Source organism: Sinohyriopsis cumingii, chromosome 13 (assembly GCF_028554795.1).
Source record: "Sinohyriopsis cumingii isolate HCF-2022 chromosome 13, ASM2855479v2, whole genome shotgun sequence".
Taxonomy (NCBI): domain Eukaryota; kingdom Metazoa; phylum Mollusca; class Bivalvia; order Unionida; family Unionidae; genus Sinohyriopsis; species Sinohyriopsis cumingii.
Genome location: NC_142973.1, coordinates 42,458,258 through 42,478,959, shown reverse-complemented (window position 1 = coordinate 42,478,959; position 20,702 = coordinate 42,458,258). Strand labels below are relative to the sequence as shown.

At 35.2% G+C, this 20,702-nt stretch overlaps 1 protein-coding gene across 4 annotated transcripts; it reads right to left on the bottom strand.

Annotated features, from left to right (window-relative positions):
- Window positions 1-1,106: 1,106 nt before the first annotated feature.
- On the bottom strand, window positions 1,107-19,200 carry LOC149785295 (bifunctional peptidase and (3S)-lysyl hydroxylase JMJD7-like). 4 transcript variants are annotated; one of them, XM_089979171.1, is made up of 8 exons: window positions 19,038-19,199; window positions 17,712-17,865; window positions 16,473-16,729; window positions 15,665-15,721; window positions 12,704-12,799; window positions 11,067-11,143; window positions 9,374-9,593; window positions 1,107-3,630 (listed from the first exon to the last, which is right to left on the bottom strand). In XM_089979171.1, exons 1-8 carry the CDS (start codon window positions 19,099-19,101, stop codon window positions 3,548-3,550), a joined length of 1,008 nt encoding a protein of 335 aa, XP_089835297.1. In that variant the 5' UTR covers window positions 19,102-19,199; the 3' UTR covers window positions 1,107-3,547. The 4 variants fall into 4 exon arrangements, with proteins under 4 accessions (XP_089835297.1, XP_089835298.1, XP_089835300.1 ...); XM_089979173.1 differs by having other exon boundaries at window positions 2,227-3,630; window positions 9,434-9,593; window positions 19,038-19,197; XM_089979172.1 differs by lacking the exon at window positions 15,665-15,721 and having other exon boundaries at window positions 19,038-19,200.
- Between the last annotated feature and the right edge of the window lie 1,502 nt (window positions 19,201-20,702).

The window sequence follows — 20,702 nt, the reverse complement described above, 5'->3', positions numbered from 1 at the left end:
TGGGCAAAGAAAATCATCATACTGAAATGAAATTGGTGACAGACTGATGGATGAACAAAGAAAATCATAGCATAATACAGTCTACCTTATGAAAAGCATATAAAAAATCATGTTCTCTCAAGACAGGAGGTCTCTCATGACAGGTCATAACATAAATAATTAATAAATATGTGCACTGAGACCACCTTAAGACCTGGGGATAGAGAATAGATTGAATGTGCCCTTTCACATGTCATAAGAGGCGACTAATGGACGCAGAAGACATGGTGGCTCAGTGGAGAGCATGCAGGAATCATGATTGAAAGGGTGTTGGTTCAAATCCTACAATGGATCAACCTTGGTTAGCTACCATGTTGTATTCTTGTGTACGACAGCTTATTTCAGTTGCCTTGGCAATAAATAACTTACCTGTGTTGCTGTGCTTTGAAATATCAAACTATGCTGTGCTTCAAAACACCAAACCAAACCATATAGCATTGAGAATAATGTCCATAAAATACAGCTGTACTGTTAACAGTTAGCAGTAAAACAATAACATTATCTTAAGATAGAAAAGAGATGAACAAAATAATTTCTATGGGAAATACCTGCAATTTTTTCATCATAAATGTGGATTTTGAATGTAATTTCTGCAGTACACAGTGGTAGAAAACTAAAACTCTATAATTTTCATAGACACCTGGCTTAAATATTTTCATAATGTATGTTCAGAACTTGGTGCTACTTCTCAAATGTATATACACTACTCTTTGTCATAAAATGGCATATCTACTGGCACAGACCGAGCCCTAAAATTAAAATTCTATGGATCTGCAAGTGCCTGAAACTGGACACTTTTGGAACTGACCATGTAAATATGAACAATTGGTGCATGCTGGACAGCACAGGAGGTGTCTGTATAGCAGTTCTGGTTGAACATATGTGGGTTGGGGGCTGGACAATATTGAAAAAAGGCATGGGCAAGCAATATTATGTAATGGGGGTCTCGACTGCATCACATGCCAATATGGTTGTTGTTGTTGTATGGATATGCCCACCCTTCCTCACCACACCTCAATTCCAAGTTTCATTATGGAAATGTAAACATTCTACGAATATTAAGAGACTCATATAAAATTGTTTATTTTCCATCATTTATTGGCTCAGTATAAAAAATATAGTTAAAAACTGTGTCACCATACTTCATTATAAAAGAGAACACTGTATTACAGTAATCTGTATAAAAAGAATAATGAAATTGACCAGTGTCTATGAAGTTTTTAAAAATATGATGCATTTTAAATTTATATTTAACTACTACAGTAGTAATATGGAATAGAAAAAAATACCAAGGCAGTTGTATAATTCACTAATCAAAAAGATTAAATGAATCAATCAATTAATCAACTGTCTGCACACACAAAAATGTAATCCTGTCAAATCATTCTAGTGGTGTATCATAACCAAGACTTGTGTAATGCATGAGGTGGGCTGCATGCCCTGAGCTGTCTGATGTTGTTTATGTATCATATAGTAAGATTTCTTTTTGTGGTACTTTTAACACATGGCTATATCATGCAAAGAAAATGGGTGTTATGTGCCTTTTCCTATGACACAAAGTCAGTTCACCCATGCAGGCCTGAGAGTGGGTATTGAACCCACAACTCTCAGATCACAAGTTGAGCATCTATAAACTTAGCTACCATGGCTCCCTCCAAATGCAAAGAGCAGACATAACGAAAAATAAGTACATTTTGATATTGTTGTTGATGGGGCCAAATAATAAATAAAAAAAATTGAAAATGCAGATGGCATATAAAATTCTCCAAACATAACCAATATGGGAAGAAAAATACAATTATTGGTTGCCAAGGCAATAAAGATTTAGAGACTTATGGCAACACATAATCGACTGACCACTGACATTGGGGGGAAATGCCTTAAATTTCCTTTGAAGACAGATTATTTGTTCTTCCACCTCAAGATAATTTATCTTGTTCAAACTAATATAATGGATATAACATGTTATTTTTTTCTGCAAATCAAAGCATAAGCATTGTTTTCAAGCTATATTTGGTCAGAAATTTCTTTTTTAAAATTCCTCTCCCCCATAAAAATTAAATGGTTGATCCCTATGGTTTCACATTCATCCTAAGTGATGAATCCATAATATGTTTGAACTAACCAGCATATAATAATTATTTTCACATAAACAATACATCTCGGTGATTAAATTAAAAAGAAAACTCTCGCTAAATAAGTTTTATTACAATGTTATGACCCTGACTATAATCAGAATTGTTTTACGTAAATACTGCCAAGGGACCGTCCATTTGGTACATATGCATGGAGGGTGAGGAGGGGGTCAACCCAAACACATACGCTTGCCTATGGGGGTGGGGTCATACTGATAATGTACGTATGCATAGGAAACAGGGAGGAAGAAACCTCGATAGTAATTTGTCTAATACGTAACCTGTTAGACTGGGTTCAGTTGGTGTTTGAATTTTAGCAGACACCAGACAAACTTTTTAAAGTTACACTGCTTATTTCTTTGATGCAGCCCGACATTCAACGTCAGTGGACTATCTTTTATTAAACACGTTAATATATATTATTAATCCTTTATAGTTTCTGCATGGATTAAATATAGGCCATTCTATAGAATTCGGGGGAGGGGTGCACCAAGCATATGTATGCAGGTTGGGATGTAAAAAAGTATGCATGTGTACAGGGAGGAGGAGAGGGGTCAAGATTTGCCCGATTTTTGCGTACATACTAAATGAATGGCCCCCAAGACCATGCATGGCACTGTATATACTATAACTTGACTGTGACACGTGACATCCCTAAAAATTGGTATCAGCTGCATGGAATTTGTTCGTGAAATTATAATATGAAATTATAATACTGGCAATACTTGAAATGACAAATTTTAAACTGAATTGTAAAAGTCTTATTATTATTATGCAAGAATATCTAATAGCATTTATAATATTACAGAATTCTAATTTCTATGATTTATACACCCCACACTGGGTGTGTATTTTTATGGTATCATTCCTTTTGAGTTCCAAATTCCTCTATGAATGACTGAAACTCCTGAATGCTAACATTCAATATGCTCAGCTTCAGCAATCCATTTGAGTTCCAAATTCCTCTATCAATGACAGAAACTTCTGAATGCAGTCACTTAATCTGCTAAGCCTCAGCAATCCATTTGAGTTCCAAATTCCTCTATGAATGAAACTCCTGAATGCTAACACTCAATCTACTCAGCCTCTGCATTTCCTTTGAGTTCCAAAATTCCTCAATGATTAGAACTCTTGAGTAGGATTCTGACTTTGCCATGTTGTTGTATGCCTTCAACACATCTTAAACATGGTTTCTGACATTAAAAATTCATAAAGTAAATTCACATTATCACCATCAAAATGGAGAAGGATTTTTTTCCAGTAAATAAACAGCATTGTAGCAATCTTATTAACAGGATTCTAGCTGGCACGGTATGTAATTTATAACGGGAAATCTGCATAGACGTCATTGGTTTTAAGACTGGGACTTTGTGTTATCTTACCAGACCGACGATATTCTCCATGAACTTGTAGTAGCTGTACTTGATATCAAATTCCATGTCATACCAAAAATTGACTGAAAAGTGTAAATTAAAAGTTAATTTTACTAGATTTATGTTTGCAAAACATGCATGCCTCCACTGTAAACCAAAATCTCTACAAAATTAAAATCTTTACAAAAATTTGAACAACTGCTATAATGGCATGAAAATTCACTCAAGTCATCTGCATATGCATACCAACATCTTGTCATCTGCATATGCATACAAACATCTCACTCAAATCATCTGCATATGCATACAAACATCTCACTCAAATCATCTGCATATGCATACAAACATCTCACTCAAATCAGCTGCATATGCATACAAACATCTCACTCAAATCATCTGCATATGCATACAAACATCTCACTCAAATCATCTGCATATGCATACAAACATCTCACTCAAATCATCTGCATATGCATACAAACATCTTGTCATCTGCATATGCATACCAACATACTGTCATCTGCATATGCATACAAACATCTCACTCAAATCATTTGCATATGCATACAAACATCTCACTCAAATCATCTGCATATGCATACAAACATCTCACTCAAATCTGCATATGCATACAAACATCTCACTCAAATCATCTGTATATGCATACAAATATCTCACTCAAATCATTTGCATATGCATACAAACATCTCACTCAAATCATCTGCATATGCATACAAACATCTTGTCATCTGCATATGCATACCAACATATTGTCATCTGCATATGCATACAAACATCTCACTCAAATCATCTGCATATGCATACAAATATCTCACTCAAATCATCTGCATATGCATACAAACATCTCACTCATATCATCTGCATATGCATACAAACATCTCACTCAAATCATCTGCATATGCATACAAACAGCTCAATCAAATCATTTGCATATGCATACAAACATCTCACTCAAATCATCTGCATATGCATACAAACATCTCACTCAAATCATCTGCATATGCATACAAACATCTCACTAAAGTGATATGTATAAGCATAAAAACATCTCATTCAGGTCATTGGCATACATATGAAAACATTTCACTCAGGTCATCTACTTCATGACTTGAATATGAAATTTAAGTCTGATAATTACAGTTACAAAAATAACAACAAATCTCATAAAATAAATAGCCGAACAATAATTTAACTGTAATAGTTCCTTTCTGGTTTTACTGACAACTAACTTCATTTTTCTGTGTCACATAATGCAATTTTAACCAATTTAAATGCTTGTTACAAAGACTTGGTAAAATATTTTTACTTATATGTCTAATTCATTGTTGCATAGAGGATCCTATAAGGCAGGGGAGAGTGTGTCTCCCTCCCTCTCTTCAAATCTGGGAGACACACACACACACACATGAATAGTTAATCTTGTTTGCTTTGACAGTTTAGTCTTCTTAATTTTGTGGTCTGCACCAGGCTGTCATAATTTCCTTGAACACTTACATTATTGCAATAAAAGTTGTATCATCTGCTCAAGTAACTCATGAAAACATTATCTGGTTAATCTGAAATGAGCTGCACCATGGAATTTTTCATTTTGATCTTGCTCTCTCATTTACCTTTAGTGTACACTAATTATCTACCAGCATTTATTAAAAGAATAACCACTCCAGTGGCCTAGTGGTTAGAGCGTCTGCCTCAGATGCGGGAGGTTGTGGGTTTGATCCCCAGCTGAATCATACCAGAGACTTACAAAAATGGTACTAACAGCTGTCTCACTTGGCGTTCAGCATTAAGAGGTTAGTGTTGGGACTGGTTGGCCTAGTGTCAGGATAATGTGACTGGGTGGGACATCATGCTACATGTCTGTGGCATGATGCTCCAGTGCTAGACATCACTATAAACTGCCACAATGCAGACATCCTAGCGACATGACTGAAAAATTGTTAAAGCTATGTTAAAAATCCAAATCACATGACATTATTATAAGAAATATAGTACCTATGTTTTCTGAATTATTTTTCTTTCCAAACTTTTGAATCAATAATTACATGACAATATGTGTATTGGCATAAATTGAGTCACTTTTGTCAACTTGAAAATAAACGAGATCTTCCTTGTTGTAAGGGTTGCTTTAACAATATATTAAAATTAACTACTAAAGGCTGTCAAACGCTTTAAATTGCAACTCAGCCAACTATCACAAATTTTGAAACATTTTCATTGCCAGATACATTGTTTTCAAATAGATATTCACTGTCATCTTACAGTTTTATCAACTTTTCCTACTTTGGAAACTGCTAGCACAAATATCGATATGAGTGGATATCCACTATAGTAAATGTCATCCATGTCATGTAGGCATTCAAAACCAACCAATTCAGTTGGGTGTCACTTTTGAGAATTTGATTACATATACAGGTACGGAGCTGCTATATGTCGATTCACTCAACGTTGTTTTGTTTTTGTCATCAAATAAATTAGTCCCTTTATTACTCTAAGTTGTCTGCGATTCAACTTTACGTTGTTGCTTGTGCTGTAGTCTGTGTTTTGCATTCATAGTAGGAAGATTGTTATTATCATTGAAATATCTCTGCAAGCTCTAGCCATCATGATTTCCAAGCAAACTCCAAAGGATGCTGATACATAACAATATGCTAGCAGCCGTATTACAAAGAAAGCATGGAGAAGCAACTTTATAAGTTAAAATGGCGATAACTGGACAATAATTGAAGGCAAATGAGCAAGCTGCAGATGTTGCATGTCTGTTATGTGTACCTCCTATGATTGTGAGGACAATTTTTAATAATGTTATAAACTTTGGGCATTTTTAAAAAATGTACTGTATGTTTTCAATTGCAAATGAATATCTAAACTGTAGCTGTGTTTTCGTTAAACCTTGTTGATATTTTTTGCCTATGTGCATGCATGTCCCTACCAATATATTATCACTTGGAATAATTGCTTCATTCACTATAGGCATTTTCACTATAAGTCATACTTTTAACCCTTTACCTCATAGAGCATAGTGACAAAGTGCAGCATGCTATAAATAGAACACCTGTTACCTAGCAGACCGCATCTGCATAGGCATGTCTGTGAATTGTTAAGCAATGTAGTGGTGTTACGTTTAACAGCAGTTTTAACCATTTTACGTTTTAGATAGACATCTATTATATGTGGAAAAATTGAAGAGTAAAGTCCGATTATTATAGCTGTGTAATTATTTTTCACAGAAGAATATTTTATGTGCTTTAAAATCGAGAGAGAACTCGTTCACCGTCATGTCAGTGAGGCCGCGTGACCGACTGTAGCTGCGATTTCCCATACTCGAAATTTACACGTTTTTCGTCTGCGTCTACATCACTAAGTCATCTGAATTTGATAATCAATAAAAACTAATTGCTGCTTACATAAATATCAGAGCCTTTACCAAAATTATTTAATCTTTCGTGGTTGTGATTCTACTCGTGAAAACTTCGTAAGTACTGAATGAAATCCTGCCTGTGAATTGTTAAGCAATGTAGTGGTGTTACGTTTAACATCAATTTTAACCATTTTGTATTTTTGGTACACATATATTATATGTGGAAAAAATTAAGAGTAATGTCCGATTGTTGTAGCTGTGTAATTATTTTCCACAGAAGAATTTTTTTATGTGCTTCAAAATCTTGAGAGAACTCATTCACCATCATGTCCGTGAGGCCGCGTGACCAACCATAGCTGCCATTTCCGATACTCGAAATTTACAAGGTTTTTGTGTGCGTCTATATCACTAAGTCATCTGAATCTGATAATTTATAAAAACTAACTGCTGCCTACATCAATATCAGAGACTTTACCTAATTTATTGAATCTTTCGTGGTTGTTATTCTAATCGTGAAAACTTTGTGCGTACTTAATGAAATCCGCGGCTGCCATTTTGGAGACTGGAGATTATGACCCAGTTACTTTAAATAGCAGATATCGACCAGTGCATGAATAGCGACCACGTGATCTGACGTAATTGTCATTCGCAGAAATGAATGTAGTATGTAATAGGGGGATTTTCCCCGAAGGTGGCGCTACGAAAACTAGCTCAAAATGGCTGATATTTACAGCAGGCGTCAAAAGGCACTTCTATGTGAATCTTGTAGAGGCGTCAAAAGGCGCTTCTAGTGAATCTTGTAGAGGTGTCAAAAGGCGCTTCCATGCGAATGGAGTAGAGGCGTTCAAAGACGCTTGTATGAGGTAAAGGGTTAATGCCCACATTCATGATGTTAGGCAGGGTACACCTGTACTGTTAAAGATCATTATTCACTTTATTCAGATCCTCATATATCCATATTTATTTGGAAGGTTATTATTTACATCAACTGAGAAATACATATAGCAAAATCAATGTTAAATTCTGTGGTCATTTTTGGGTGAGGTCAGCCTAAAGGTGTTATCCAGTACAAGCTGGACTGAATGTTGCAGGATGTAATGTCACAATGAAAGCAGGCCATGTTGAAAACAAATTCATGTCATCCTGTTATTTGCTATGATAGTCCCAATGTCCTCTTTTCTTGACCCAGTAGTAGCTGACAAAAATTTGTAGAATTCCATAGAGATCAATAATTTTCATTTAAGATGTAGAGCATACAACAATCAGGATTAAATAGACTTTGCTTAAACTATTTTAGTATTAAATTTTAGAACAACAATTAATATACAATTTGAGTAAACACATCTACATGATCACACTGACATGCACTTTAATGTAGGTGTAAATATTCTTACTACGAATTGTTTGGTGTAATTGCTCTGAAATGTAGATATGTTCTTGTCTAAGGACTACTTGTAATTGCACTATATGTGAGCTCGTTGTCGTTGTTATAGGGTTTAATGCCATTTTTCAGCACAAGATAGGCTATACATGGTGGCCAGTATAAATGGTGAAGGAAGAACCCGGGAAAACCCTGGAAAGAACCACTGACCCATGAGAAGTTACGGGCAAGCTTTCTCACACACCCACATTGGCCAAACCCGCTTTGCAATCTTGTAAACAAGCTGCTAATTATATAAAGTTAACACAAAAGTATATTGACATTTTTGCGCAGTTATGTCAGGGCTTGTATATTTAATAAAAACTGAACTAACATGGATTCATTTGTTATTTCATTTGCATATGAATAGATTGCTGTGTAGAGAAATATGTATGGTTAAACATTTATGTGATCATCAGGTTCATCCAACAGCTTCTAATGTGCATGTTATGAGTCAGATTAACTAGACTAGACTATATAATCCAAGTACAAACCTGCAATACATCCAGGCGACTGCTGTACATGATGGAACCACAAGAACGCAAGTACAAATCTATGTGACTGCCGTACATGATGGAACCACAAGGAAAGCAAGTACGAACCTGCAATACATCCATGTGACTGCTGTACATGATGGAACCACAAGAATGCAAGTACAAGCCTATGTGACTGCTGTATATGATGGAACCACAAGGAAGGCATGTTCAAACCTGCAATACATCCATGCAACTTCTGTACATGATGAAACCACATGAAGGCAAGCACAAACGTATGCAACTGCTGTAAATGATGGAATCACAAGGAAGGCAAGTATAAACCTGCAATACATGCATGCGACTGCTGTACATGATGGAACCAGACAGAAGGCAAGTACAAACCTGCAATGCATGCATGCGACTGCTGTACATGATGGAACCAGATGGAAGGCAAGTACAAACCTGCAATGCATGCATGCGACTGCTGTACATGATGGAACCACAAGGGGGGCAAGTACAAACCTGCAACCACAAGGAAGGCAAGTACAAACCTGCAATACATCCATGTGACTGCTGTACATGATGGAACCACAAGGAAGGCAAGTACAAACCTGCAATACATCCATGTGACTGCTGTACATGATGGAACCACAAGGAAGGCAAGTATAACACTTCTCCCTCCCTTACAGTCACTTCAACTGGCTGGCACTTCGCATACTCTGGATACTTCTCCAAATCAGGATTCAGGGGATCAACGGCAACCCAGGGGACCTAGCATGATGAGAAGAAAGGAATGACACTGCATGAAGCTGAGGTAAACTGACCTCCCTTGCCTTGAAATACAAAATAAGATTACATGCAGAAATGGATTCAAATCCCAAAATGCTCTTGGCAAACACGATCACCTTGACTTTATAATATTCCCACCAGCACAGTGGTACAATAGATTTGTACTTATGAACCTCTCAGCAAGGACAGTTTTCCTCCTGAGAAGAGAGGTGTGTCCTGTCCCTCCCATCACTGTCAGATTGAAATCTCCTGCATACTCAAAAATTACTATAAAATCAATTCCAAAACAGAAAACTCTTGTAGTTTGTTTGTTCACACCTTACTTCCAATGTAGAAAATTTATTGTAAAGGCTTCCTGTGATCACATGACTGAATTGGCTTATGCCCTCGAACATGACACTTTAATTGCTCTTTCAAGAGACAATAACCAAAAAGTAATTACTGGATTACACTATGTGTGATCAGTAGTAATTCAGAAAGGATTAAAGACACGAATGGATTATGGCTGGAGAACTAAAGAACTGAACCAGCATAAAACAATCAACATTACTTGGATTCTTTTGGTCTGGTTGGTTTTGCTTCGGCGTTTATTGAGGTTGACTATACTCTGTGTAATCAGCAGTAATTTGGAAAGAATTGAAAATGATAATGGATTATGTTTGGATTAGTACTAAAGAGATCAGGTTGCATAAAACTGGTCAGTTTGACTTCATTAAGTATCAAGTTTTTAGAGATATTCAGTGTGTTATCTCCCAATGCTAAAATGCCCAAATCTAAACAACTGAAATATCACAAAAATTCAATAATGGATGGAAACATCAGAGTTGCATAACACTGACACATTCCACCGCAGACAATAAAAGGTTTTTTTCTGTCATGAGAAAAATCAGGTGGACTCCAGAAGAAACTTGGGTTCATCAACAGTACATAATCTTTGTAGTGTTAAGATCAACAATGATAAGGACTGCCACAAATATAATCCTGGATGTGATCAACTAATAAAAGCTACAAATGCATGTTCTACATGTAAGGACAGTATGAAAGGCATCAAGTTAGCATGAGAGGAGTAGACTGTCAAAATGATGGGCATAATTTAATGTACAAAAGGAAATTTGTTCGATAGTTGTCATTTTTGTCCATTTGCATGCTAAAACTGGTTTGAAGAAAATCCTACTGATTTGAAACCAAAACTCATGACCAAATTTTGAAGATCTCCTTTTATGTCCTAAGCTAAACTCCCTGTTTTGTCATATGCATACATATCACCCACCTTATTCTTTTTCAAGTCATTTATTAAATGGCTTCACTTCCTATGAAATACACATGAATTTATGTGCAGATATTCAAAACATCAAAACTTTGCCCAGTGATAAGCCCTAACTACACTTTTCAACATTTACAAAGCTGACTCTCTGAGCTTATCACTGGACAAACACAGTTACATGCTCCTCTAACCAGTCCTGTGGCCTCATCATCAATAATCTGGAACTGTCCACTTTCATCTTGCTTGTACAATGCTGCCTGGTATGTTTCTGTCATGAAACAAGGTGCAAGGTGTAAAATGTTTGCATCTTATGATTGACCTAAGTTACTTCAATCACTACAAGGAAGGAAAAGACTGATTAATACCTGCATTAGGATGGAAAAAAGTACAAGGAATAACAGAAAATATTTGTCATAAAATACATGTACTAGGTAGAAAAAAAGGAGCAAACAATAATGGAGAATATTAGATACAATCTGCATTGGCAGCAAAAAGGAACAAATAATAATTAAGAATACACATGAAAATTGCACTTGAAAAAAAAGGAACAAATAATAATGAAGAATATTTATTACATAAAACTTGCACTTGGATGGAAAAAAGAGAACCAAGAATAACTGAGAATATTTATCAAATATTTGCATTAAATTGGAATGATGGAGCAAATTATCACATTTATATGAACTAAGCCTTAGATGTCATACAGATATTTACTTCACTCCCTTATAACACTCCATGACAGCCATAGAGTATGCTGCCTTATACTGAGACTGTCTTGTAATGAAGTACATTAGACAGTACTCCCTCTTTATAATGCTGTCCATGGAAGCCATAGAGTATACTTGCTTTATCATGAAGCACTTCATAGATATAATTATTCATATATATAATGAAATGGCCACCTCTGATACTGAATTTATTAAAAAATAAAACTGAAACAGTGAACAGATTAATCTGATATTTTAAAAAAAACTACTATGAATCTATTTTTTGTAAGTAATTTCAGTGGATTTCCTGGCTACTATGAAACATTAATTTAAACGCACAACCGACAGTACTGTATATACTCGCTTATAGGTCATGTAAAAAAGCAACCAATAAGGACCCTGACCTGCTGTTGCATAATGTGGTGGCAGATCTGAGTCTATGTTGTTTATTCTACTGATTACTCCTAACAAACAACACATACCAAGATTGTCTGGTGCATTATGTGACAGCAGATCTGTCATTGCAATCTGTTGGACTCAACTTATAAGGATATATGTATCATAATCCTTCTGTGGAAGTGGTAATACCACTCTCCCATCTAATGTTTTAAGTATCTATTAAAGTAGAATACCATGAAAATTGAAACTCTTGAAAATATATGAATTATATGTAATTTGTCATCAGGTTTTATGACCTATGGCAGAGGTCAAAATTTGAACTGGATTGTCATATACAGTGGCATCACTAGGGTTGGTGTCACCCAGAGCAGTAACTCATGGTGTCACCCCCATGGACCTCCTTCCTGCACAAAAGTTCAAAAATGTTATAGACAGTCATGTGCGGTAACTCATGGTGTCTCCCACCATGGACCTCCTTCCTGCACAAAAATTCAAAATTTTTATAGACAGTCATTTTGGATTTTTATAGACAGTCATTTTGGTGTCACCCCCTCTGATGGCATCACCCAGTGCGGTCCACACGCCCTGCACACCCCAAGTGGCATCACTGGTCATACATAAAATTTTAATTATCACAAAATTCACTGACTATCTGGACAGTATGAAATATTTTAGTTAACAAAAGATGGAAAGAAAAGGGGAATTTAAATACCGGTACTTACCATATGGTACATGCGGTAAATCAGTGGGTGGTATGAGGATGAATTTTTTCCAGCCCTTTACCACACAGTACAGATTTTCATAATGGTCTCTATGAGCTGTGACATAAAAATAAATATATTAACTGAAAGGGATATGGTTTGGACATCTACTTCAGAATAAGACAGAAGCATTAGTAAAAATAAAACTGCATTTTAAACCTATCCATGGGTAGCAATGAAAGGCTAAATGCAATCTAAGCTAAACCAGAGGTTAAAGTCAGTTTAAAGCAGACAAAAACATACAGTTGCCAAATATTTCATACTTTATATGCTTAAATTTATATCAATAAAGAAAGAATATATTTTTGCAGATGTTAATGGATTGAACTCTTCTTGTACTTAAAGTTACCAAAGTGGTTGAACCAGACCTTCCCAACTTTTGAATAAGTCAGTGAGTACAAGTCATATAAAGGCATATTTCTCAGTACAGTGTACTCCATTTTTACAGTAACCCTGAACATATGAATTTTAGTACCCAAGTTTTGACTTACAAACTGACATCAGAAATCTCCAAGCAAACACATTTAAAAGATTTTTCATACTGAAAAAGAGTAACACGTGTGGGGCAAAACTCATTCTGTGTGACAATTAGAAGCTTCTACTATACCTAATATCTCAACAGCGGAGCTCAACAGCGGAGCTTCACAGCAGCCAATAATCAAAGGACAATTTGGTTTATTGTGTTATTTTGCTGATCCAAAATCAAGACTTAGGGTGTATGCCTCAAGAATGTGTACCAGGGACATTGATGGACTGCAACATCAGAACAGCCTACTTACCTCTATTATCTGGACATCCTAGTTCAAATAATAGCCTTGAAAATCAAATTTAAAATAAGAATCAATACAAAGGGTCTGAGGATAAATAAATTTTAAATGCTTGATATTTACTCTTGATCTCATCCCTTATGTCAAAAGCTTTAGCAAATCTGAAATGCATCATGACAACAAACGTGCAAGCCAGTTTAACTTTACAAAATAAAATTACTAAAACCAACCTTTGAAGGTCAATCATTATGTTAGATAATCAAGTGCTATAAATTATTTCCTCAGTGTAACTCTCATCAGCTATTTAATTTACTAGTAGTGATGGCAAGAAAATGTTATGAGAGAAAAATGGTGTCTTATATCAATTCTCAAAGGAAGAATATACATCAGTAAGTGCAGAGCAAAGTGGTGATAATGATATGACATTGTTTGAAAAGAAAAGTGATTGCCTCAAGAAACATGAGGAATCAAGAACAATTATCAAACAGGCAGATGGTGTGGATGCACACTACCTCCTGAATGTATGTTGAACAAAATCACGTGCATATTAATAAATGAAGTAAAATATATTGTGTATATACTAAATGCATAATAATAAATGAAGTAAAATGGTGTATATACCAGGTACTAACAGCATATTAATAAATGAAGTAACATATATGGTGTATGTAGTAACTGCATATTAATAAATGAAGTAACATATATGGTGTATGTAATAACTGCATATTAATAAATGAAGTAACATATATGGTGTATATACTAATAGTATATTTGTAAATGGAGTAAAATATATGGTGTATATACATGTACTATCAGTATATTGGTGAATGAAGTAAAATATATGGTATATGTAATAACTGCATATTAATAAATGAAGTAGAATATATGGTGTATATACCTGGTACTAACTTCATATTAATAAATGAAGTAAAATATATGGTGTCTATACTAACTGCATATTATTAAATGAAGTAAAATATATTGTGTATATAGTAAATGCATATCCTTAATCTGAATACAATCTCACAAGGAAAGATGAATAAATAAATACCATGTACAATGCAGTAAATTGCCAGGAATGAAGCTGGTTGTTGTGGATAAAACAAGCAAAATGCTTGACATATATTGTTGTTGTTGTAGGGTTTAACGCCATTTTTCAGCACACGATGGGCTATACATGGCGGCCAGCATTAATGGTAGAGAAAGAACTCGGGGAAAACCCTGGAAAGAACCACTGACCCACAAGAAGCTACTGGCAAGCTTGCTCACATACCCACATTAGCCGAATCTGAGACTTGAACCCATGCAGACAGAGGTGATATGGCAGTGATCCATAACGGAAAGCGCTTTAGACCACTCAGCCACTCGGGGCCCCTTGGCATATATTGACCAAGTTTGTTCACAAACACATTGTTAAACTAAATAATAAATAAAAATTCGACCCAATTAAAAAATTGGATGATCATTTCATGTTTAATAATCTTAAAAAATATTAGAGCAGCATGTAATGTTACATCATCAGACCTGCAATTAAATGATAACTGAATCCGGGAGGGGATTTCATAGGGCAGGTTTGAGGAGGAGAAAGACATCGTAAGTGTCATCTTTGATCTGGACCAAAAATGAATGGAAATTTCTCAGTGTATTCCTTTTAGTAGTGGACTTTATATTTAAACTTTTTCTTAAACGAATGTTTGTTGTCAAACCTATGTCTTATTTTTAATAAAAAATGTATCAATTACAATAAACTAATCATGTAGAATATCTAGCTAACGGATTTGACTGGAAAAGTACTCAATAAAAATGGAATGAGCAAAAATGTTTTTGTGGTATAATTTTTTTTCTCCATCGGAATCCAGGATGTTCCCAGATAGATCAGGACAGTTAGCAGGTCTGCATCATATTCCTTACACCACAATAATGTCAGACAATAGGTTTTTAACTTCATTCTTGATACACTCCAAGCACATGAAGCAAGGCAATGGAAACTCCAACTGGAGATTACGAAAAAGATACTTAACTTCAGCATCGACCTCTCCCCACATTACTAAAGAAACTAAATTTTGAAATCTGTCCGATCCCTAGAATGCATGCAAGAGATGGCTTTTGTTACCATAGAGATTTAAATCCCTTGATTTGGACAATATACACTAACTTGAGGTAACTGCTCTTCCATCCCCCATCCAGAAATTCACAGCATCTGGCAACTTCCCTGAAAAGTGAGGTCAAGTCTCGGGTAGATTGTCAATATTTAACCATCTATTTAACTGATACAGAGACTAAAATGCTTTTAAAAGTTTTATGTGAATTGCTTACAGGTGATTGGCAAAAATCTGCCAATAGACTGCGGGAGTTAAATAAGTTGACATATACTGAATGCAGAAATATTAAAGACAATGGATATAAAAAAATCACAACTACGAACATAAAGTAGCCAAGACCAAATCTGTTGCAAGTGGCAAGCACTGACAGTTTCATGGCCTCAACACACAAAACAAAAAGAAGAGATATATACAGTAAAAATAAAAATAAAAAAATTTGAAAGATTTCATAATCCATAAAACAATAAGATACAATATAATCTCACTTATAAGTCAAATCCAGCTGCAAACAACACAGACCCTGATCTGCCATTATATAAGGTATTGACAGATCAAGTCTATCTTGTTTGTTCTAATAATTACTCTTAATAAGCTGCAGAGACACAGATCTGCCAGTGCATCATGCAATGACTAATCTGGCTCTATCTAGTTTGCAGACAGACTTGACTTTTAAGCGAATATATAAAATACAAGTTCCAGTGACATAGAACAAAAACAAAATTTTAAGGAAATGTTTACTGCTTTAATGAATAAAAGCCTGGATAGTTGTGCCTTAGAAATTCATAAAACAGTGACTTATTACCTATATGGGTTAGAATGAGTTTTAATGCTGATAAAAGTGGCAAGAAAAAATATTTTTACCAAAAGCTTCTGATCCCCAGGGAATGTCTGTCTCCACATCATCGATGATGGATGAAAATTCTTCTGTCAGATTTGAGTTCTGTTTCTGTATGTAGAACACACCATGATTATGTCTGTCAGATTTGTCCAGGATGTCCAAAAACTGGCACATTTTCATCCGACGTTCCTCAGGCATGACAAACTTGCCAGCATTTACAGCATCTGCATAACCATTGGGTGTCACTGCCACAGTAACAGTCTGGTCTCCTATCTTATTTCTGATTTTAAAAAAAGACACAGCCACAGAGTTTTATCACAGTAAAGTCCACATAAAGAGCTTCAACTTCTCTTTTCTCCTTTGCTTATAATGTTTTGAAGATCAAAGTCGTAAAATTATCCTTTTGGACCACACCAGCACAAAATTTGCTAAATTTTATTTGAACCAAAAATAAAATTCCATCACTATAAAACCCTTTATTATAACACAGTTCCTGTTATAAGGCAGGCATGCTCAAGTGTCCAATTTCATTATGTGGTTCATTATAAAGCAGTCTTACTGCATGTCATTATACTCTATGACTCCCATGGAGAGCATTAGAATTAGGGAGACCTGTAAAATATATTTCATTATAAGACAGCCTCACTATAAGACAGTATACTCTATGGCTCTGTGAACAGCATTTATAATAAGGGAGCACTTTATTTATCTCCTATTGGAAGATTTTATAGATGATAATTTTTGTTTTACTGCTGTAAGTACTCATATTAACCACTCTACTAATGCACTGTTAGTAAACCTACTCCAGAAATAAAGCCACTATTAATGTCCTTAAATCTATGAATACACAATCGTTATCCCATTACCAACTTCAAGGCATTCGGGTGATCTTTTCAAACGTTAGACCAAAACATACCTTTAGTCCAGCTGCAAACTGCACAAACCCAGATCTGCTATCGCACAACCTTCTTGTTCAGTTCAGGTTTCTTTTAGGATTATTTTGAAGAATAAACAAAACAGATGTTGATCTGCCAGTGCATAATGCACTGGCAAATCAAGGTCTATGTTGGTTGCTGTTGGACTTGGCTTACATTATTAATCAAGTATATATGATAGGCTCAGGGTAATCGTGGAGATTGGTAGTTCCCAACCTTTTAAAAGTAAGATGACCCATTCACGTTGGGATCCACTGCTACAGTTGGTAAAAAAACATTAAATGTTATTTCAAATGCTCTACATTTTTGGTATATGGAAGGAAATACCTGAAATAATCTGGACTCCATTTCCTCACACCTGGCCAGTGGTTGATGCCTCCTTCAATTATAACTGGCTTATTGGGTGATATATATTTACGGTAAAACTCCAGTGGATCTGGTGGCTTCCTCAGTCTGGGTACTTGAGATTCAAGGTACAACTCTGAATAAATAAGATTATGTATACACACATGATATATTAATACAGTATGTACAAGTTTAATTTTGTCTAAAACAAATATGGAATCCAAAGCATTATTAGCTGACTATAGCTAGAGATGACAAGGTATGAAATTCAAATGTAGGTCAAAACAAGTGAAATCAAACTGAAATGACAGGTAGAATGATAGAGTCTTTCAATTCCAGCATCATGTGGTCTCACAATTAGTATCTGGCTCCCTGGTGGCCGAGTCGTTTAAAATGCTTATCTTTATGATTTCCAACCTTACTGTCGCCAAAGGGTCCCCAAGACTTAGCTTATTTAGGTTTCAAACCACATGAAGGTTCTCGATGTAAACAAGCAGACAGACTTCTTACTGTCCTTTTCTGGTTTTTAGAATAGTTAATTTAAATAAAAATTGTGTTGTCCGAGTCCAATATTTGCACAGTCTTGTTTTAATATTTAGGAAAGAAATGAACAAATAAAAAGGAGGAACTCTTATATAAACGTGTTCAAAAAGATTAACTCCAAATGAATGGAATTACCGAGATTATCAGAGATGGTGAATCACATTATATCTGTTGCTTGAAAACAGACACAACCATGCAGATATGGTGACCATGTTACTAAAGAAATTCCTGTATGATTTAAAATACCAACAAGTTGACAGTACAGTGATAAAATTTTAAAGGACTCTGGCCATACCTATGTTATGCTATCACCATTTCCATGGGAATAAAATTCGGATTTCAGTATAAAAGGTGTAAACTTTAGATTGATATTTGAAAATTAATGTACATACCTTATGTTGTTGTGATAAAATATTATATATATTGCCAAACTTAAATTTTTTTTATTTTTCTTTGTCCTTATTTTTTTTTTAAGGATGTACACTTTTTACCTAGACATAAACAAGTGACATAAATGCAGAAATAACTAATAAAATATAAGCAGAACAATTTCTACAAAATATTGTTTCTCTTCTTCTGTTAAAATTTAAGACTGAAATTTTCATTTCCCGTATTCAACCAGAATAATTTTGCTAATCTTTACAAGGGAAACAACAAATGTCGCCGCTACTACAGGTCTTAGCATAGTTATGTACCCTGTCAAACTTGTCTTGATCACTTCTGCATGGACTATTACCCAAAAAGGCTGAAAAATCTGTCCATTACCTCTCGCCTCTGTGGACAAATCGTCCAGTTTCTCAGATATTAGTGCCAGTAATGAGCCCTCCATCTGTCAATTCTGATCATGTTCTTACTGGCAAGTACGACGCCAACCTAATTTGATCAGCGAGAGGGAGTCAGAAAGGAGAGTGGTCCAAGGGAGACAACACATTGTCGGAAGAAGAGGAACCTCGTACAGCACTAAGATAACAAGTTAGAAAGCAGAACGAAAATGTTAAAACTGTCCTCGGATCGTAGTGAATACACATTGTGTACTTCCCTTGACTGAATATTCTTAATTTTAATGATCAAATAAAATCAGTTATATTTAAGAAGTTGAAAAACACTGCACAGTATCTTTGTAATGCATCGATTTAAATGATCCAATTATCCCATATATTTCACCAACTTCTAACTGGAGAAGACGAGCTGAAGAGGTCATCGGCGGGCTGAAGAGGTCGTAGGGGGGCTGGAGAGGTTGAGCTGGCGTAATCGATAACTAGTTGTATAACGGAATTAAATAATGGATAATTCTATAAGAAAACTATAAATTAAGGTCTTCAAAATATAGCAGAAACATGCCTTCGCTGAACTGCAGTAAAATTCACATATGTCATTATTTCATATAGATGCATTTAGAAATCCGACAGGGGTGATCCAGACTGGTGACAAACAGGAACATTAAAGTAAATAATACCACTCAAACATATTTGTTTATTTTTTTCTATATATAATTTGTTTGTGTCTTTTATGCTTACGGTTTAGATTGTTTGAATCTGAACACTACTATAACTACCGACGTGGTACAAAAAATAATATATATCAGTGTGGCAGCTGATAAAACAGTTGGCAACAATTTGTCAAAAGAAGGACAGCAAAATAGCAAAAGAGAACGTGGGTGAGAACCAAGTGGGGCGAATGATTATGATTGTTACAGTTTCTTAAATATTCTACCCATGATTTAAAAGATCACGAAAGAAACAAACACTAATTTATAATCATTACAATGGTTGTAGGAACTGGTCTAATGTACTTTTCCAGTAGGTTATGATTACTAATCCTGCACCCCTGATAAAAACTGAAATCAACCGACCAACTAATGTTAAAATAAGTCCAATAATATGATCAGTTATAAATTTAAGTAACCTTTCCAGCAGTTCTTAACAATCAGTTTATTAAAGAACCAATAAATATAGGCAATGCTGTTACTGACTTTTGAATGGTTGGAACAAATAGTTGGCAATGTGCCGTTTACTATCTTTGCTGTCAACACTTTAAAAAAAAATCCATTTTTCATTCAGCTACTTTTGTAGCATTGTATAAGCAATTTTCTTATTGCATAGTAAATAATGTACGATCTGCAGGTGGAGGTTTTTTCACATTTAATTCTCTGGAAGCGATTATCTAGTAAAGTCTCTCCTTCACATGCTTGTGGGTCAAGAAATGTGTTTGTGTCTTTGCCTGCATCTCTATATCCTAAGGAAACTGTGTTTGCTACCTTGTAAGTAGCTATACGTGGCGACTGAATGTCATAAAGGACCCTTGAGCGCCAAGGGGAATTTAACATGGGAAGGACCCTTGAGCGCTAAGAGGAATTTAACATGTGGATGGGTTAATAAGGCAGAAGGTTGATGTAGTCAAAAGGGGTTAATTGGTTAAAAGGGGAATGGA